The sequence below is a fragment of the Pinus tabuliformis genome, chromosome 2_2 (genome assembly GCF_031772625.1).
Source record: "Pinus tabuliformis cultivar Carrire ecotype Pingquan chromosome 2_2, CPIR1, whole genome shotgun sequence".
NCBI lineage: Eukaryota > Viridiplantae > Streptophyta > Pinopsida > Pinales > Pinaceae > Pinus > Pinus tabuliformis.
The window spans coordinates 85,190,177-85,212,341 of NC_142300.1; the positions used below are offsets into that span (position 1 = coordinate 85,190,177).

General features: G+C 39.1%; 1 protein-coding gene across 8 annotated transcripts in view; it reads right to left on the reverse strand.

Annotated features, from left to right (window-relative positions):
• LOC149191548 (SET domain-containing protein) overlaps positions 1-22,165 on the reverse strand; it is a 411,000-nt gene that overhangs the window by 224,391 nt on the left and 164,444 nt on the right. For all 8 annotated transcript variants that reach the window (XM_089404325.1, XM_089404324.1, XM_089404322.1 and 5 more), the window contains one exon: positions 21,855-21,938. In XM_089404325.1, coding sequence (XP_089260451.1) covers positions 21,855-21,938 — 84 coding nt within the window. The remainder of the gene's footprint in view (positions 1-21,854; positions 21,939-22,165) is intronic.

Here is a 22,165-nt window from a genome sequence, read left to right on the forward strand (position 1 = left end):
ATTCTCCAATAGCTGAAATTTGATCTCTGATTTGCAAAATCCTTACGAAGTATGAAGCCACAGTGTCATCATTAGTCATCTTTGTATTCCAATGTATATTCTTCAAACTCATGGACTGACCAACATTCTTGATAGTGTAGAGATTTATTAGGGCATCATACATCTTAGAGGTATCATGCTTTGCAATGTAGGGAATAAGATGATCTCTAATGGAGTCCACTATTAGACTCATGGCAGTAATATCATCCTCCTTGAACTTCTCCTTTCTAGTTGCATTAATTAGTTTAGTAGTCTTTCCTATCACAATATCCAACACTTTGTTCTTGGCAAGAATAATATCTATTATAACTTTCCAAGCTCTGAAGTTTGATGCTCCCTCTAGCTTGTTTTCGAATTTCATGGAGGAAGCCATAGATGCCAATGTACAAGAAGGAATTTAATAAAATGATCTCTCTAGGGTTTCTGCAAAAGTGATCTCAATGTACCTTCCTTTCATCACCAAAGCTCTAATACCATGTTGTTTTTCTAGTGCAATTAGGGTTAGCACAATATCTCTGAAATTTTGATAATTACTTTTGATGTAGATCTTTTTAACTTGCTCCAATATATCATTCAACAATTATACTTCAGAAATTTAACAATAAAGAACAATAGAACAGTAGAGATCACAATGCATAGAGAGACAGCATTTACCCTAGGAAAACCCACTAAGGGGAAAAACCCAGCAACCTTTTCAATAGGGAAATTCTTCTTGTTCAAAGAGAAACACAACTAGACCTATGGTCAAACCTAGTCTTCTCCTCCAACTCAAGTCACCCAAATTTGATCTTGCACTTCCAGAACTTCGACCCTCCTGCAATACCAGTTGCCCCAGAATTTCGGCCCTACAACAGTTGCCCCAATAACCAAGAAAATTTCAGCCCCTTGAAATAGTTGCCCCAGAAACTGTGAATCACAAAGAGAGATTCCTTTACACATGTGAGTTGCTAGAGAGCGATAGGAGAGAGAAAATTTGTCCTTTTTCATCCTTGTTTGTCCTTTTTGTCCGTCGCTGACATTCCCAGAAACTGTCTTGAGAGAGGAAAACGAATTGCCCAAATGAGGAGCTCAAGCTGCCTTTATATAGTAGTCTGTCTAGGATGAAAGGACATATCTCTTGGCCAAGGCCAACTGGACATGGAGAGAAGTCGACTTGTCACTTTTGGAGCCAAAAATTCATTTTAAAAAATCAAATTTATATCTTTTAAAAGTCGCAATGGGACTTATCAAAATAAATAAATAAAATTGACTCAAGCATTTATAAATATGGTTTACAATGATAAAAATAATTACATCAAGTGACCACAAGTACATTATGAAGACCGACCATAGTTACAAATTAAACATCCTCTTCTTCTTCTTCCCTTCTATTTCTACTCCCCACCAACACCATGAAAACCAAAAATGGATGATACATATAAGCCAAAAGAACACCATATTGGAATATAACCTGCAATAGAAAGAGCAAGAAGAAGGAATGGGAAAGAGTAAAAGAGGCAGGAGAAAACTACAAACAAGAATGACAAAAAGTTGAGGGAGTTTGGGGTTTGCACTTACCTATGTAGATCTTGTAGATGAAATCCCTTCTTTACTGCTCCAAGCTCTCTATTCTCCTCTCTTCTCCAAGCTCTCCAAAGTTGCAAGAATGAGGAAAAGAGAGGGGGTAAATGCTTTTAACCTCATCCTCTCCTTTCCCTAACTCACCCTCAACCCACCTAAAACACTCCTAAACCCAAGTCAAAAGCCAAAATAAAAAATAAAAAAAGAGAGCTCGCGCGGAACCATCCACCTTCTCTTGGATCCGCTCAAGATCCGTGGTCGATCCACAGCCGATCCTTTTTGGATCCAGCCGACAAAAACACGAATCAGGCCAAAGCGAATCCGAAGTTCCAGAAAGCAGCACAAAATGACGAACTGCGAATCTAATTTCGAATCCGCAGTTCTACTGAAGGATCGAAGGCAGATCCATACGGTATGCGAATACGCCTCTACAGCTGATGTGGGTGTTTCCTGCAACAATTAAAAAAACTCAATTAATTATTTATCGTTCAAGAGCGAAAATAATTGGTCGAGTGAAAAAGACAATCTAGAGTGGACTCACTTATTAATTGAGTCCCAAGTCACCTAAGCTTGTTACAAAAGTTCATCATGCTAGCAGCGTTTATTATATCTTCCCCATAGGGGTTGCAAAATTTGAGAGACAAAGTGTAGAGAAAGGAGAGAGAAAATGGGGCATCGGTGCTTTTAGTTTTTGTAGCATCGGAGGTGTTCTAGTCTTGAAACTTTGTGGAGAGATTAAAACACAAGAGTTCTCCATAACCTAGAAATCATTCTGGAAATTCCACCTAGAAGTGTCTCAATTAGATTATTAGCCTATTTTTAAATATTTCCTAAATCTAATGTTGGGAAAAAGGGGTTAATTAATCAGAATTAATTGAGAAAGGTGTGAATTATCTAGAAACTCACAAGGATCAACTAGGAAATAATATTGGCCCTTGATTAAGTATTAATCTTGGTCGTTGGAGGTCCAACAAAAGATTATAAGAAGAAGTCAATGGGTAGATGGAGAACGCACACACTTGAAATCAATTTCCTTGGAGAGCTTGAATTTCCAAAGAGCAGTAGCAGTTGTCAGAAGAGTTCGAGCTTCAGAAGGGAAGCAGAGACTGAGAGGAGCAGGGACAATGAGGTCGGAGGAAGATTTTCTAGATCCGATGAGTACTTTGCAAAGAGGCCGAAATTTTCTCTGGGAGGCTACGCAGAGGCAGTGCAAACCCTCAAATGAGCGATTCGATTTTGCTGGAGGGGGAGACGTTTTCAATTCTAGAGGCCGAGAAGAATTTCCAGAGGGTCAATGAAGCATTTTCCTAGTCAACAACAGGTAGGGCAGCTAGATTGGTAGTTAATTCAAGCAACAAATGTGGCAGGCAGCTCCAGAGTGATGAAGAGCATGCGCAAGCCAAGTTGGACGGCTAGTCTTTCAGAGGTCAGACAGTGTCGGGATTGCCCGGAGTGAGTGTAATTTCCCTCAGATAATTTTTGCCAATATTTTCTCTGCATGATTACCAATTTTCGACATCTAGATTGTACTTCGATTATTTCACTGTTGCATACTAATAAAAACCCTCAGGCACTGCAACGGTTTTCCCAAGTTGGGTTTTTCTAGGGAATTTTGTCCAAAACTAATTGTGCCAATTTTTATGTGTGTGTTCCAGTATATTTTTTCAGTTTCCAGTTTATCTTCTGCAGAATTTAATTTTGTGAAGATTGCAGTGTGTTTATTTCATTATTTCTGTAGCAATAAACTATTAAATTAATTTACAATTTGAAGCATTGTTTTAAGATCCAGCCCACTCGAAACCGACTCAGCTGAGTTGGTCTGAGCCAGAAAAAGAAATTTCAACCCAGCAAAAAATTTGGTTCGGTCGGCCGAGTTATGACTACTCTGACTGAGTCATAGCATGACTCGGCCAAGTCAGTCATAACTCCGCTGACTCGGCCGGATCCGTAACTACTCGGTCGAGTAGCTGACAGTGGCTAGTGAAACATAAAAGCACGCCTTTTTTTTTCTAAGTATGGGGGACTCCAAAGGGGTTTATGAATTAGTTTGTTGGTCTTTGGGGTCCATTCCCCTCTCCCAAACCCTAGTATTTGATCATATTGCCCTTTAACATTACCATGAAATGACTCAGGATGTTTGAGAGTGGTTCCGGCCTCATTGGATTTCATATGGAGAAAGTATAATTTTAGATTTCATTCAAAATCCAACAAACTTATCAGTTTTCAAGATTTCAGGATTGGGGGGTTGCAATGTTTCTATTGAATTTTGTCATGTATTAGGGTATGGAACTCGTATTTAATCAAGAGCACCAATCCCTCTATGTACCTTGATGTTAGTGACATTGGTTGTCGAACTCCTCTGAGATTCGCTCCCAAACTGGGAGCTTCCGAAAATGTCGCTCCCGCTCCCCGCTTTCACTCCCGCTCCCAAGTAACACTGAGCCAGATGATGTTGGCAACTCTAGCAGTAGCTAGTAGTACTGGTCAAAGACTGTTGTTGTAGAGGCCATTTCTAACCTCCTTGGTTATGTGTTTTTGTTTTGATCTCTATATCATCATCGTGTATGTATTGGACAGTGCACTGGGTGCCATTTTAATATAATGGATATATTCATGAGCCTACTTTGATCATATGTTGTCTTCTATCTATATTCCAATGTTGTGTGTTTGGAAACATGAATGAAAATCTTTAAAATTATGTGTTTTTATAAAAAAAAAATATTTAATATATTTTTTACAATGACCGAGTCATTGAAATTGAAGCGGTCAAGTCGATACCGAGTCGGAGTCGGAGACGGAGTCGACCCTCGGCCGAGTAGGAGTCCGAGTCAAAGTTTTAAAACATTGGTTGAAGAAATAATTACAGTTGCTGCAATAGGATTTCAGTAGTTGAAATTTTCACAGGTGCCCTACTTGTTGAAGAATGTAACTAGGTTCGGTCTTCATAATTGTATTTGAGTCATAATGAAATGTACTTATCAAAAGAAAGAAAAAGAAAATTTTATTATTAGTATTATGACTTATTAAAGCATGGGTTTCATGCTTGGGTCATCGTGGTTTAGTTCAAAGTCCCCATTAAGGACTTCTAGGTTTTATCTGGAGTCATTAGAGTCATTGCCCATTTTATGAGACCCTTCTTGGGCTTTTGAATCATGTAAAAAGAATTATTATTGAGTCAAATAAGTCATTTCACACATCCACACCAAGTCGACCTACATTAGGGTAATTCGACCCACAGAAGAGGCTACATATAGAAGTGCATTTCGATCCATTCGCTCACTCACTCGACAAGTTCGATACACAAGGAGGAGCTGAAAAATGCGAAGTTCCTAGATAAGAAAGAGAATTGCAGGAGGAGGACAAGATCGAAGTTTTTGGGCTCTCTCTCTCTCTCTCTCTTGTGTGAAATTACTGGGCTATTGTTGGGGTCGAAGTTCTGTTGTTAGAGAGGTCAAAGTTTTTTTGCTAGGGAGGTCGAAGTTTTGCTGCTGGAGAGGTCGAAGTTCTGTTGTTGCTAGCAGGTCGAAGTTCTACTACTACTAAGTTGAAGTTTTGTTGCTACTAGGTCGAAGTTCTGTTGTTGCAAGGTCAAATTTCTAGGTCGAAGTTGCTGCTAGAAGGTTATCATCTAAGGAGGAAGGAAGAGTTGACTTGGTGATTGGAGGAGTCTATGTCTAGGTCAAAGAGTCTTGGAATATCTCGTCTTGTCTTGCGAAACTACTAAAGGAAGAGTTGTTGACTAGCTTTTCCCCTGTATAAGGGTTTTGCCCTGGATGTCTGCCTACATCTAGTGTCTGTGATCTTCATGTTTTGTATTTGATAATTGCTCGATGAAACAAAGATAAAAGAAGAACACAAGAATATCACAAGTAATTATCATCATAAGAAAATCTTTCTGCCTTTCTGATTTTCAAACATGGTATTAGAGCTAAGGTTGAAGAAGAAAGAAAAAGGAAGCCTGAATATCTAATGAAGAATAAGGAGTCTTAAGAAGTTGAATAAGGGTCATCAAGAAAAGGGATCATATAAGGAGAGAAGCGTACTATCTTCAAGAAACATGTCTAACTCATTGAAGGGAGAAAACAAATCAGAAGGAGACTCTAATTACAGGGCATGGAAAAAAAGGATAGATCTTATCCTCAAGAAGAATAAAGTCTTGGATTAGTCAAAGGAAAAGTAAAGAAGCTTATAGATGAATCAAGTGAAGCAGAGAAAGCAAAGTTTAGAGAAATAGAAATATTGGCCATGAGCCTAAAAGCGGATGGAATAAAAAATAACCTCATCCCATATATATCCAACATAGATTCCGCTCAAGAGATTTGGAAGGATACTTCTACATTCGAGCAATTATGGAATGCATGAAGTCAAAAAGAAGTCAAAATATCGTTAGTAAGCAACAAGGAGAGTGAAGAAGAGAAAATCTTGAATTCCTATTTCATTCAACACAAGAATAAAGGAACCTTCAAGAAGTCCAAAGGGCCAAGGAAGAAGATAGACCTATCCAAGATTGAATCCTACAATTGTCACAAGATGGGTTACTATAGAAGTAATTGTCCTGAGAATCCAAGGACTAAAAGAAGAGATAGGGATCAAGCAAACATTGGGAACGACGGTTCACCAAAGAAGAACAAGATGGAAGGATCCAAAGTCAAAGACCTATTTGCGAGGGACTCTTAGGGACTCAATCCCTTACATATCCTTCTACTCTAAGTTTTGAATTGCTTTCCTTTATGTTTTGATTTCTAGTACTTGTAGGTCTAACATGCTTTGGAAGAACATTTTTGAGTTGTTGCAGGTATCCCTCAAGATTGGATTAAGAGGGAGTCCTCACTAGGTTACCAAAGACAAGTATCTTACTCCTTGCATTATCCTTTTATATTTGGTTTCCCTCTCTTATCTAGATGTGTTTGTATTAGATAATAATAACATTTATTTTCATATTTTCCTTGTTTAGGAAATCTTGTTGATATACCAGAGGGTTATGAAGGAGAAAAAGCTTGAAGCATGATAGAAGTTTTGTTGCAAAGGAAGCTTTTCAAGAATTGATGTCCTACAAGGCTTGTTAAAAAACAACTCAATGGTATGTCTTAAACCATAAGCTTTGTTCTCTTCATAATAAAGGTATATTCATTTATTTTAAATTCGCTTTACATTACTAACATAGTTATGTCTAGGACCTTTGAATCACAAAGATTCTTATCTGGGTGATTAATCATCAGATTCAATCTACCCTCATTATACATTTGATCATTCTTATGGAACCCTAAAAAGGTTCTTTGTAAAACCCTAACCTAAGGGAATGTCGATATTGATTATGTTACCCTAGTCTTCTTAGGCTTATTGATGAAATCTAGAAAATACTATTCTTTTCATGTTTGGGGTTCGTTACCCACCATTTTATGGGTGATATCCCTAGGAGAAATTTTTTCTCCAAGATAGTCCTCAACCGACAGCCCCTTGCAGCAACAACTAGCTTGTTGTGCCATTTCTCTGCCACCTAAGACATCCATGTGGTCCCTCACCCATCTTCCATGATCGTATGTTTGAAGGTGGGCCTCCCAAACCTAAAGGTATGCTTTGTCATTTGGTAATTGAATATTGTAGTTTGCTTATCATGGACACCTCTAAGCATGGACTAAAGGGGGGATTTAGCAGAAAGAATGGGCTAGGTCTGTGCTCTTGTCCCCTATTTGAATATTAACCTTGGATTCTAGTCCCGTGGGATCTCTTTTACTGGCCATTTGGCTTTAGGATGGTATTTCGCGTGAAACCCTAATTTTGGTTGCGTGGTCCCACTCCCTTATCCGCATATATTAACCCCTTTACACTCATTATTACCCCATTCATCATTTCTCCCACCTAGATCCATATAGGGTTAGCTTTCCCCTTCCCCTTGCCCAAACCTTGGGTTAGGCCTAGAATGAGGCCCCGGAGGTTGATGCAGCTAAAAAGAAAGATGAAAGCATAATTGGCCACATTTAACAGGGAAATGTACCACAAAATGCAAAAGATGGTTGGGAGAAACACATTTAGCACGTGGGAAAAAGCCAATACACGAGCTCTACCCCATCATCATGGCCATCACCCTAGTTCCCACAGGTTCTATGAGCCTCCTTCATCAAATAAGAACCCATGATTATCCCAACCCCTAGTGGGCAATGAACCGCCCTACCTTAAAAGAGGGTATCCAGTACTACATCTCATACAACATGCTCTTACCCCTTGAGCCTCGAGCAGTTAATCGAAGAAAAATCATAAAAAGGGAAAAGGCATATTAAGAAGGGTGGAAAAATCAACGTTGGGGCACCTCATGTACCACGATTTCTCCCTCCTATACATTATAAACCCAAGTGTGGGCTTCCCCTTTATTAGCTACCCTTGCACCCCAACATGTGGCCTAGGGCTCCCACTCCCCTACATCACTCACCTCTCTATCACATACCACCACCTTTTAAAAGATGTACCTCGAACGTATTATCCCCTTTAGAAGTAGAAACCGCCTAATAGGATACTTGGTTAACCCCATTTGGAGTTTGGGAGACATTGGCACATACTAAAGCCCATTATGGAAGGGTTGGCCATTATGAAGTCCCCACTTGTGGTCCATGGTTGGTAAGCTTATTTACCTTATTTCTCTAATGACTTGTTGTACTGGAAGGCTAGGGGACGCATTGGATCTTATGCAGGTTTGCAGATGATCTCCATCTTGGGTTTGTCTCCCTATATGGGGTCCTAACCCTCCAAAGGGCCACATTGGCACATGTAAGGTATGCATTGAGATCCATGGGCCACCACAGCAGTAGACAGCACTCCATGGATCCCCAAGGATGTTCAAAGATTGCTTGAGATTCACCTATTGGACGAGGAAGATGCACCTGGTTCACCTTTGCCCAGTCGGCCCCACAAATGTACCACGCACTTGGTAGTTAACCTAGGACTCGTAGGATGATGCGGCATCACCTAGACCATCATCAAAGCCCTTACAGATGATATGTAGGCAACTTCGACTCATTTGGAGACCCATTAGGTTATTATTGTGCCCCCACACCCACTAGGAGCACCACAAGTTCATTGTTTGGAGAACAAGGTGCCAACCCCTTGTCCATAACTTTTGAGGGTCCTATTCTTCATTATGGCACCTATGAACCTCATCAGGCCTCATGGAGATTTATTGTTTCATTTTTGAGCTAGTTTGGTGGGCTTGTCACCAAAAGGTGGGCCTCCCAAACCTAAAGGTATGCCTTCTCATTTAGTAATTGAGTATTGTAATTTTCTTATCATGGACACCTCTAGGCATGGACTAATGGGGGGGATTCAGTGGAAATAATGGGCTAGGTCTGTGCTCTTGTCCCCTATGCCCCTTTTGAAATAATAAGAGGTTTATTATTTCATTTGTGAGCTAGTTTGGTGAGCTTGTCACCAAAAGTTAGGTTATTAGCACCAGTGTTGTGAAAATCGCGATAAATCGCGATTTTATTGTTTTATCGCGATTTTTTCGAGAAAACGATTTTATCGCGATTTTTATACGAAATATTGCGGGTAATTTTTTTTGGTTGATTTTTATGAAATTATCGCGATAAATTCGAATTTATCGCGATAACAATCAAAATTATCGTGGGGGTCTCCGACAGTGAGGTTTTATAATGTTTTTTTGGTTTTTTTATGAAATCATTTGCAAAGTCGTGCGCAGAGGGCAGAGGAGAGCTGGGAGACGTTGCTGGAGAGGGTTTGAAGCTGATTCAAGTGCTTAAAGGAGAAAATCAAGAGGAGGAGACCGATTTCTCCATAGAAAAGGTATGTGGATCAATTTTTTTTTGTTTTCATTGTTTAAAAATATTGTTTTTGTATTTTTTCATTTTTTTGAGTTGGGTAACTTGGTATGGGCACCAATTTTTTTTAGTTTTCATTATTTTTAAAGATTGTTTTTGTATTTCTTCATTGTTTTTGGTTGGGTAACTTGGTATGACTATGGGAACCAATTTTTTTTTGTTTTCATTGTTTTTAAACATTGTTTATGATTTTTTTCATTGTTTTTGCCATTTGGTTGGGTAACTTGGGTTTGAACTTTGGAATGGTTGTTTTTGGTTGGGTAACTTGGGTTTTCATTGTACAATGTAAAAATTAAAAATTAAAACACTAAATTGTAAATTTGTAACTTTTAATTTTGTAAATACTAAATTGTAATCCTTATTTTCCCATAGGTTCACAACTTCACCGAAACACCATTCAAGTTTGCAACTTCAAAGTTCAAAAACAAACATGCCAAGGAAATTGGATCCTTTCTGGGAATATGGTGAACCTGATGCTTCGAATGATAGACTAAACTTGACTTGCAAGTTGTGTGGCCACTCTATGTCTGGGGGGGTGTACAGGTTGAAGTTTCACCTTGCAAAAATCCCTGGAAAAGATGTGGGGCCTTATACAAATACAAATCCTGAACTCATCCAAAGAGCCATGAGAGCATTGGAAAATTTAGACCAGAGCAGAGAGGCCAAAGAAGAAATCAAAAGGCAACTAAAAAGGTCAGCTGAAGCAAGTGGCACTGGTTCTACTGCAACATCAACCAATCTGGTAGCTGCCACATCATTTTTTGTTCCTCAAACCACACCTGGTTCATAGCCATCTATTAGTTCAATGCTAAAAAGAACTGAGAAAAAACAAGCTGACAAGTTGCTGGCAAAATTTCTCCTCTGGAGTGATATTCTTTTCAGCATTGTAAGGAATAATCCATTTTTCCAACCTGTTGTTGATGCTATTGCAACTGTTGGCCCAGGGTACAAAATCCCTTCTTATCATGATTTCAAAGGCTGGACTCTTCAAAATGAAAAGCGTGACTGCACCCAAAGATTGGAGGATTTTAGGGCATCATGGGCACAAACAGGACGCACTATTATGTCAGATGGTTGGACTAACCAAAAGGGGAGAACCCTTATAAACTTCTTGGTTAGTTGTCCCAAGGGGACTATGTTTATCAAATCTGTTGATGCATTTGCACAAATCAAAGATGCAAGAACTTTATGTGATTTGCTAGATGTGTTTATTTTGGAGGTGGGTGCAGAAAATGTTGTCCAAGTCATAACGGACAATGCTGCAAATTATGTTGCTACTGGTAGGATGCTTATGGACAGGCATCTTATTTTATTTTGGACACCTTGTGCTGCACACTGTATTGATTTGATGTTGGAGGACATAGGGAAAATTCCCTTTGTCAAAGATATTGTTGATTCATCCAAAAGCATTACAAAATTTATATATAACCATACATCTGTGCTTAGCTTGATGAGAAGATTCGCCAACAACAAAGAGTTGGTGTGCCCCGTCATTACACGGTTTGCCACCAGTTTCATATCTCTTCAATTCCTCTTGAATTCTATGTGGGATGTGAAGAGAATGTTTCTTTCAGAGGAGTGGCGTGCTTTGCCAATGAGCCGCAAACCAGAGGGAGAGGTCGTATGCAGACTAGTTTCATACCAGGAAGACTTCTGGGCAGGAGTGCAGGAGGTGTGCACCGTTACTGAACCTTTGGTAAAGGTTCTTCGGTTGGTTGATGGTGAGAAGCCCGTAATGGGCTATTTGTATGAGGCCATGAACAGGGCCAAAGAAGCCATTTGGACCTACTATGATGGCAAGGGAGATGATGGGTTTCAGAGACAACTCTTCCTATGGGGAGTGATTGATGAGCGATGGAACAACACACTCCATCGTCCCATTCATGCTGCTAGGCTTTTCCTGAACCCTGCATTTTCTTACGCATGTGGGTTTGATTTTGATGCTGAGATCATGTATGGATTCTTATCCTATCTCCAGAAGATGGTGCGATCTCCAGAACAACGTATAGAGATCTCTAAACAAATTGAGACATATAGAATGGCAGGTGGCACATTTGGCTTTGACATGGCTGTCATTGATAGGACGACTAAAATGCCAGGTATTTTTTAGTTTGTAACTTTGTTTCAAATTTCATTGTCTCTTCAAATTCCATTTTTTTCTTATGTTTATTTAAAATTTTATTTGTAATTTTGTTGTAGATGCATGGTGGAAAATGTATGGTGGCAGGGTACCCCTTCTGCAAAAGCTTGCCATTCGCATCCTTAGCCAAACATGTAGCTCCTCATGATGTAAGCACAATTGGAGTGTATTTGAAAAAATACACAACAAGAAGCGCAACAGGTTAACACTTAAACATTTAAAATATTGCAAATTTCCAAATAAATTTTTGAATTCATTAAACAATATTATTTTATAATTATTAATTATTATTTCATGGTCTTTGTATAGGTTGGAGTCCCAGCACCTTAATGACATGGTCTATGTCTACTACAATCTTCGATTGTGGGTAAGGCAACTTGAGAAGACACCTGATGTGGAGGCCATCTGATTGGATGGGATTGACACCACTGCTGCATGGAGGGTTGAGGCCAAGAGGCCTCTCATGGAGTCTGCTAATGATTGGTTAGTGCAAGATGTAGTGTAGGGGGAGGAGGAGGAGCAGGAGGAACAGGAGGAGGAGGTGACACCACCTGCCCGGGCTACCACTGCCACCAATAGAGAACGTGGTCTACCTCCTATAGCTCCTACTTCTAGTTTTTCAGCTTCTAGAGCACATCAGACTCCACTGCCACCTCCACCAGCACAGGCACCAGCATCTACATCTAGAGGGAAAGGGAAAGCTGTGGCATTTTCTCGCAAGAGGGGCAGACGAAATCAATAGGATTAGACTTTAGTTATTTTCTTCATTTTATTGTATATGACATTATGACATGATGAGATACATTATCATATTTTTTGTTGATATTTTGAGGTTGAGTTGGGACTCAGGAGTCAGGACTTACTATTTAGGACATGATTCAATGTATGTGTGATTTTAGCACTAGAAATGATATTAAACATCTTATATATTAGTTCTTTTATCATATTTATGCGTCAATGTATTTATTTTATGTTGTAGATGGTTTAGATGTTAAAAAAATTGAAAAAAAAAAATGAAAAAAATGAATATTTTTGTACCAAACGATTATTTCCCTATTATTTCCGATTATTTCCTGATAATTACGATTTTTCCTAATTTTTTCCTCGCGCCGATATTATCCCAATAACGATTAATGCAACATTGATTAGCACATTATTTTATTTTTGGGGCTTATGTAGGCCTAGGAGACTAATTCGAACTCCTCATTAGTGTATAAATACAAGTGAGATGAGTTCATTTGCTCATCATCACTTTGGATTGGATCTCTTCTCTCTCTTGAGAATTTCGCACTTTTTCTTGGAGGATGAATTGGAGCTTTATGGATGAATTTTGATGTTTGGATTTGGTTTATCTTATCTTGGAGCTTCTCTATTGTCAAATTGTGGATGGTTGGATATGTTCTATTACATGTAAGTACATGTTTTTAATTTTATTCTTGTTTTACTTAGTCACATACATTGGATTGGGAATTTCACTTTGCTACATGCATTTACTGCTTAATTGTGGAATTTTGTCTCTATATAGCATCTCTCAATGTATGGGCCATGTAATTTTGAATGAAATTTCCTAGGGATAATTCTATCAACGAATTCATCTTGATAAGCCATCACCTTTTGCAATTTGAAGTATAAAGTTGTAAGGTTGCTTCCCTTTGCCCTAGAAGGCAAGCGAGGTAGTCTTAAGGCCTCCTTGACTAAGAAACAAGGTCCTCGTTCATATTTATCCTAGAGTCCATTCTCCCAATACTAAGGCACTGATCTACCAAGAGGTGGTCACTCAAAAATCAACTTTTTTTCACCTTCTTCTAGGTCTAGCCAAGTTGGGTCACCTAGGGCATCATTTTCCCGACAAAGTAGCCCTCCAAAAAGTTCGATCTCCTAGCCTCTCCTGCACTGGTGTGTCCTCAAGGCCTCCTCCAATTTTTAAGCCATTCCGACAGTGGAGATGTGAGATAACCCAAACCCTAGCTCTGAGATCAAACTTTTCCCTGGGCTAGCACCACATAGAATCAATTTGACACCTTTAAGTGAAAATCCTCACTTTGATCCTTTCCCCCTCCTTGTCTAGGTTAAGAACATCATTGGTTGCTAAATTCTTGCCTCTTAACCTAGGCTGGGTCCACTTGGTCCTGTGTGGTCCCACTCCTTTGAAAAGACAATTCTTCAAGAACCATCTGGGATACCAATTTCAATAAGGATTTTAGGGATTTGGAAACTCTTTCACAAGTTATATTCCTTAAACCTAACCCTCAAATCCCCACAACCTTATAGAAGACATTGTACCTTGCTTAGAAAGAAACCAAGCTCCATTCTTGACCCTCTTCTGGAAAGGGATTGTTTGGGTCACTTTATATCCATTTGTTGATTTATCCTTCATTTGTGACTCCATATATACCAGGTCTCCTCCCATGCGAAGGTCACAGTGGGCTAAGTCTCCATTAGTTTCCCTTGGTCTAGCATTTAACCCTTTAGGAATCCCCTTTAGGTCCCCTGCTAGTTTGAGCGGTAACAGTGTTTTGATTGTAATGTCATGTTTAGGGTTTTCATACTATTATGATAGAAACCCTAGTCTTTTAGGGTTTTTTGTGTATTGAAATCTTATACCTTTAATGTTTTGGTAAATTAGGGTTTATGAGCAAACCCCTTATATATCTAGAGCAAGCTCCTAGGAATGAAACCCTAGGTGTATGTTTGTCTGTCTCATCAAAACCCTAGCCTGATCAAGTTTGTTTTAAGTCTAACTTTAATGTTTGTATCATGGATTTGCTTAATATATGTTATTTGGATATGCTTGTGCATGATTATGAAATCCTAGATCTATATGTGTTAACCTAATTGTTGATGCTCATAGTACGTATATTCTAGGGTTTGTAACTAAGCCTTATTAGAAGTTTGATATTCTAGGATATGGTGTTATTGTTTCAGATGTAATAATAAAGCCTAGTTCTTACAAAGAGTTGGTCATATTGTTGAAACCTTAGATTGTGTTATGATTGGATTTGATTGTTGATATCTAAGGCTGGCTTAGTATCTCAAAGATGGAATCTAGGTTTTGCATTAAATCCTAGTAGAAGTCTATTATATAAATTCTGAAAATTGTTAGATGCATTGTAGAATTGTACTTGTATGAATTGCTTCTAGGGTCTGCAATATATCATAGAAGAGTCTGAAAGAAATATTGAGACCCTAGATATAATGAGACTGATATCTTGATTGAGTCACTGATGTGATCTAGGGTTTGCAACAAAAGTCTAGCAAGAAGTTGAAGTATAGTCTCTTGTTGATTATGAACCTAACTAAGTATGGGTATTTGATATATGATTTTAATATAGTTAACTTCATGCTTCTATGTATTTGGTTGTACTTGTTCTCTAAGTTGTGCAAGTACATAATCTTCAAGATGTTGAAGATATTCATAAGAAAAGTTGACTTGATTGGCAAGCATGATGAAGGATGTTATATAAATGATGATGATCAAGATGACTCTGATAAGAAGGATTGAAGCCATGAAAGATTCTCCAATGTCATGGAAAGTAGTTGATCTCCCTAAGTTAAGAGGGAACTTGGATAAAAGAAAGGATATATCTCCCAAGTTGAGAGGGAGGGCGGTTAGCTGACCACACAAGAATTTCGAGGGCACAGGGAGAAAACCTGCGGCAAGGAGCTCCATGGCGACGGCATGTACTCACGATTTCGTCAGGGTGTACGCCGCCCATCCCACGGGAAAGATAGAGCCCCCCCACTGGATCGATCTTGCCCAATATGATCCCGAATGGTATCATGACAGCGCAGCTTCTATGGCACACAAGATTTTTCTGAGAAATGGATTCGGTTTCGGTCCTTTCCGCAGGATCTATGGTGGCAGTCAGAGAAATGGGTATTGCCCACCTCATTTTTGTAAGAGCAGGGGTTCTGCATGCCATGCATTGCAGCAACTGGAGAAAATAAATATTATCGAGATGGATCCCAATGGAGCGCAGGTCAGATCTCGCAGGAGGCTCTGCGGATCTATGAGCAGTGCCACTGGGATTCCCGGGCACCACGGTATATTCGAAAAGGACTGCGCATGCAAATATCCTTTTGTGCAGAGGACTTCCGGCAAGATGAGACCGAAACCTGATGGCGGCAGATCGGGGGCCAAATTCTTCAGATCTGCGGGGTTTGTGCTTAGATCCGGCCTGGATCTACACGATCAGGCCAATACTCAAGAACAGTCAGAATCCAGGAAGCAGATCAGTGGCAAAAAGCAAAGATCTGGCAGAGGGTTGGTGGATCTAGGCATGCACAAGGAAAAACGCCCCAATACGAGGCCAGATCCAGAAGATGGTTTACAGACGGAACAGGTAACAACAACTCCTTTTCAAATTTTTGTTAAAACCCCTGCAGGAAAAACCTGTTTAGTGTGGGTACATGCAGAAAGTACTATTTTGCAGCTGAAAAACCAAATATGGGCAGTAACAGGATACCCGGTTCAGATCCAACATTTGGTCAGCGGTAGGTGGTCCCTCCAGGACAGTAGAACGCTAAAAAGCTATGAGATAAGTTCAGGATCAATCATTGCTTTAAACCTCAGGCTGAGAGGAGGGGCTATGCCACAGGGACAGCCAAGTTCCTCAGGAGGAGACATGGGGGGAAAAAAGGCAGCACCTTAGCATCAACCCAAGGGAGGTTCCTCCTATAAAAACATCTTACAGGGCAATAGGGAATCAGCGTCCTCTCCAGATCAAGGTGGATATACACCTAGACCATACATAGTAGATCAGCTAGGGCAAACTCCAGCCCTTAACTTTGATGCTACAGGGCTCGATGACTTCGTTAAGTCATATGAAACACAGGCCCTAATCTGTCGTTTTAACAGTTTCTGGCCAAAACCAATGGACCTATTCCACTGGATCTTCACCAAGTGGACCATGGAATGTGATATACATCTATGCTCCAAGGGGTTTTTCATCGTAAGATTTGCATCAAAGGTAGTTAGAGATACAATCATCAGTGTTGGGCCTTGGTTTTGGGGAACATCGGGGTTGTTTATGACCCCATGGTTCCCAGATTTCGATCCAAACAAAATGACGGTATCCAAAGTACCGGTCTGGGTCCGCCTTTACAACCTTCCCCTTCACTTTTGGAGTGTACAAGTGCTGGAAGGCATCAGGAACAGTATAGGGAAATATCTCAAAACAGATCTGGAAAGGATTGATGAAAGGGTCTATACTTTCGCACGTATTTGTGTGGAAGTAGATCTAAGTAAAGGGTTGCCAGATAACATCAGGCTGATCTACAAACAACAAAATTGGCTGCAAACACTAGACTACGAAAACACAGCATTCAGATGTAGGCTCTGTAGGCAGACAGGACATTTGCAAAGCACATGTCCAGAAGCAAAGAAGGTAAACAGCAAAAAGAAGCAAAAAGGGAAGCAGAGGAAGGGATGGCAGTTTCCAACCCCCGTCTCAGAGGACGAAGAATCAGAAGCAGAAGAGGAAGAAACCCCCACTGAGAATGCTGAGGCCTCTCAAGGAATGGAGAATCAGAAGGGAGCCACATCAGATAATAAGGCCTCACAGTTACACACAAATCAGGGAGAGAAGGCAAGAGAGGATCTGAATATGGGAGGGACCAAAAGGCATCATCACTCAGACACTTCAGATTCAGACAAGGAAACAGCTTCACAGAAAGTAGAAACACAGATAGTCATAGCTTCGATCGATCCAACTCAAGGAGAATGGCGCAAGGTCGAAAAGAAAAAGGGGAGAAAAACTTGAAGGGTGAGCCCATAACTCACTATCGGTTTCTAGTTTTTTTGCCTTTCCCCATTACTCTCTCTCTCTCTTCTTATTCTAGTGCACGTTAAGTTTTTAACGTTGCATGGGGTGCGAAAGCACTTGAGCCCTATGGGCATAATACAGAAATGCTTTATGCATCTGCAAATGTAACTTTTCATTTTTTAAATAAAAGGTTACTGATTTTTTCCTTGGAAAAAAAAAGTTGAGAGGGAGGGCATATTATAGTCATGATGGATACCTTGAAGAAAAAATTGGAGAATGTATATTAAAGTGTTGTTGAAAGAAGGAAAGTAGGATCCATCTGTAGAATATGATGCTACATGTGAAGTAGGAAAGGAAGTTGTATGGTTGAGGAAACTTCTACAAAGATTTGTTTGGCAAGTCTGTAAGGCCTACTGTGATAAATTGAGACAATCAGGGCAGCATCAAGATGTCTGAGGACCCCGAAGGTTTGTGTTTACTTATGTATTTGAAAATTTTTTTACTAATTGGAGTTGTGATTGTTCAAGTAAATCTCCCAAAGGTTAGGAAGCATGTTTGATGTTATTGATCTGTTTGATCGGGAGATATTTGATGGTGACCGGACCACACCAATTGGCTAGCTAGGCCACACTCACTGACCGAGCGTCACGTCCCTTGCCGCAGATAAACAAGGAATCGGAAGATTGACAGCCGACGGGCTACCAGATTGCAGACGGACGGCAGCCGAAGGGTGTTGTAACAACGCCTACGAGGTTCTTAGTGGCGAGACTGACAAGATACGGAGCAGGGAAGGATATGAAGCAGTGGACCGAATGACGACGGTTAGACCAGCAGATACGGTGGTCGGGAAATGTCTGGCGGCAAGGGAATATACACGAGAGGTATTTGTAGCCTGCCAATCAGAACAACAAACTAGGCCGTATTTGTTCCCTGCCAACCGGAACAAAAGCCCAGCAAGAAACACTGCCAACTGGAACAAAAACCCAGCAAGACACACCGCGAGATCCCTGTCCTTCTGCATGGAGTACAAGTGCAGTAATGCCATCAGAATCTTAGTTTCACAGTGTGCTAGATGTTGTGTAGGCCTTTCAATGCCATCACTGCTAAACACTGTAACTGTCATTTTTAGATCTTTGGGAAATGTAACTAGTAAATGCATAAAGGAATCAGACAGATCCTGAATGATGGAATCTTCCCATGCTTTATGGTATGCATGATATGTCTCTGCTAATGTCTCATCTGAGCATTCATTTTCATCATCAATATCTGTATAAAGCTTGTCTTTCACGCGATTTAGATCAATTGTTGTTGCTAACTCGCCCTTATAACCAAGAGGATTATCATGATTTATATGTTCTTGATAATGCCCCAAAAAAAAATTGACTAGCTCGGGTATGTGGAGCACACATTGAAGAGCACTGTTCATATAACAAATATTACCAAGGTTCTAAAGTCCTTTTAATCCCACAAAATTACCAGGTGTGCATATGTGTGTGCCCTTTGAGATGTTACTGGTAAACAAATTGAATCCTCCTTGTGTGCATAAATGAGTGCACTTTGAGCTGTTGTTGGAAATATGGAAAGGTCATTTTCTTGCACTACAGATGCATATGACCTGCAACATTTTCTATTATAAGAAGGCATTCCATCAACTTCCAGCAGAATTTCTTGACCCATCTCTATTCTAGCTTCCTCAAGAGTAGGATCTTCACGGTATACCAAAAGATTGTGTCTCGTCCTCCCTTTATACTTCCAAATGTGAATTCGTTCAGATTTGAGTTTGAGTCATTCTTGGTTTTCTTCCTTCTCTTTCCCATAATCCACTTTTTCTTTTTCAAATATGTCATCTTCATAATTTTCTACAACCTCTTCATTTTCATCACGATAATCATCTAACACTTCACCTTGTTTCATTTCATCACCATCGTTATCGTCCTCCTCTGCATAATTTTTCTTTAAACATGTTGTAACTTCTGAACATGATTTTTCTAATCGTTGAAATGCTTCTTGAATTTCACTAAACTGCTCTACGTAATCAGGATGCAAATGTAATGGCACATTGTGCGACGAACTACGTTCAAAGGCTCGCATGATTATATCGTGTGCCATGGCTCTGATATCACTGTAGCATAAAAGCTATGGCTGAAGCGAGAAAACTGATAGCTTGTAGACTTGAATGTTAAAATACACACAGGTACTTAATAATAATAATTTATTATATATATAAAATGTATAAGTGATATAAGATGTTATAATGAGGCCCTACTTTTATACCTCAACAGGTGACCTTTCGTGAATGGGAATGTCTTTTAGACATGCCTTTTCACCTAACTTAATGACTATTTAACCTAATTAATATTTAATTATTTAATATTTTTATTTATTTTATTTATTTATTTGTTATGAATTATATTCATAACAGTCTTCATAATTGTATTTGATTCATAATGAAACGTATTTATCAAAAGAAAGAAAAAGAAAATTTTATTATATTATTATGACTTATTAAAGCATGGGGTTCATGCTTGGGTCATCATGTTTTAGGTCAAATTCCCCATTGAGGACTTCTAGGTTTTATTTGGAGTCATTAGAGTCATTGTCCATTTTATGAGACCCTTCTTGGGCTTTTGAATCATGTAAAAAGAATTATTATTGAGTCAAATAAGTCATTTGTCACCTCCACACCAAGTCGGCCCTTACCTGATGAAGTTGACCTACATTAGGGTAATTGGACCCACAGAAGAGGCCATATATAGAAGTGCAATTCGATCCATTTGCTCACTCACTCAACAAGTTCAATACACAAGGAGGAGCAGAAAAAGTGTGAAGTTCCTAGAGAAGAAGGAGAATTGCAAGAGAAGGACAAGATCAAAGTTTTTGGGCTATCTCTCTCTTGTGTGAAGTTACTGGGCTATTGTTGGGGTCGAAGTTTTGTTGTTGGAGAGGTCGAAGTTCTGCTGCTGGAGAGGTCGAAGTTTTGTTGCTAGAGAGGTCAAAGCTCTGTTGTTGCTACCAATTTGAAGTTTTATTGTTGCTACCAAGTCAAAGTTCTGCTACTAGGTCAAAGTTTTGTTGCTGCAAGTTCGAAGTTCTAGGTCAAAGTTGTTGCTGGAAGGTTATCATCTAAAGAGAAAGGAAGGGTTGACTTGGTGACTGAAGGAATTCCGTGTCTGGGTCAAAGAATCTTGGATTATATCATCTTGTCTTGAGAAACTACTGAAGGAAGAGTTGTTGACTAGGTTTTCCCATGTATAGGGGTTTTTCCTTGGCTGTCTGCCTGCATCTGGTGTCCCCGATCTTCATGTTTTGTATTTGATAATTTATTGACGAAACAAAGATAAAAGAAGAACATAAGAAAGTTAATAAGAACACAAGAATATCACAAATAATTATCATCATAAGAAAATCTTTCTACCTTTCTAATTTTCCAACACTGCTAACTTCTTAACTTCTGAAAAAATTGATGGGTGCCCTGTACCTTGGGCCATGGGGTCCTCACCCCTACTAGGTACAACTTAGCAGGTAGCAAGGTCCACTGATGATATAATCTTGCTCCTGTGACCTGGTTGTCACACATACTGGAAATCCATCCTAACTACATTATAAAGGAGACTAAAAAAGAGGGCATTACAGCCAAGGTCACAGTGACAGTGACAGTTTATCTCTTGTTTCCATAAGGTTTGGATCCACCTAGTAAGGCTTTGCACTAGACCTACTAGATTTTGCAGCAGCACCACCCACAATCAAACTATCATTAATGACTCCAAATATCACACTTACTTTATGTTCATTAATTATCCATTCTTCTTTCTTTATTTGCATCAAAAATAGTACCGTAACAAGAAAAATGTTGGCAGTAGGTATGAAGGACAACATGTTTCCATTATGAGCTTCAAACAGTTTTTTGAGTCATCATGTACACCATGACCCCCTTTTCAATGGCATATGTGTGTCAAAAGATTGAACTATTTGGCATCTATATACTGAAGTCATTTAATTACTTGGTTTTTATTCAAGTTTTGAATATAGATATACATTTACAATGTCATTTCACTATTCAATATTTACAAGAGTTCCTGAATACAATGTGATCTAATTTAATGCGTAAATGATGGATTTCTCATGAATGGAAAACTTTTTTCTTCCAAAATTTTCAAACATTTTTGTATCTCTAAATATGCTGAGTTGTTGTCAAGTTTTCCCACGTCATTGAGTCAACACTTCATTTTTTATATGCCAACTTCTGAATTTTATTCATAAGCAAATACAATAGAACACCTCATTTTGTTTATGCTTGAGAGAGAATACTCACCACCATGTTTAATGGTTTCTAATTCTTAAACAATATTAAAATAACTTTTCAATTGCAAAAAATAGTATTTTGTACATTTGATATATACGTAAAAATATATTTCCTTAGATCCTCTAAGCGACCATGGTATTCAACCCAACTACACTCAATCCTTCACCTACTTGATGATATAAATTTAATTGACCTGCTTGCAAAGGAGCTGCCCATACCAGCTATGAGATACATTGAAAAAGGAACTTCACTTCTTGATCCATTCTCATCATCTACTTCCCACAAAGCTTTTCCTTTTGGATCTGCAAACAAATTTATTTTTATGAATGATTAAGTATCAATTAAACAATTAACCAATGGCAAATCCAATTTAGTCATATACAACATTTTAAATTGAATGACATATGGCACTGAAATAGGAATTGTTTCATGCTTTTTTCAACAGCCCCAAGCATTTGTCCAATTATTAAACCCTAAATATAAAATCCACAACAATCTTAGTATACTCGAGTCTAAGGCTTCTCCAATC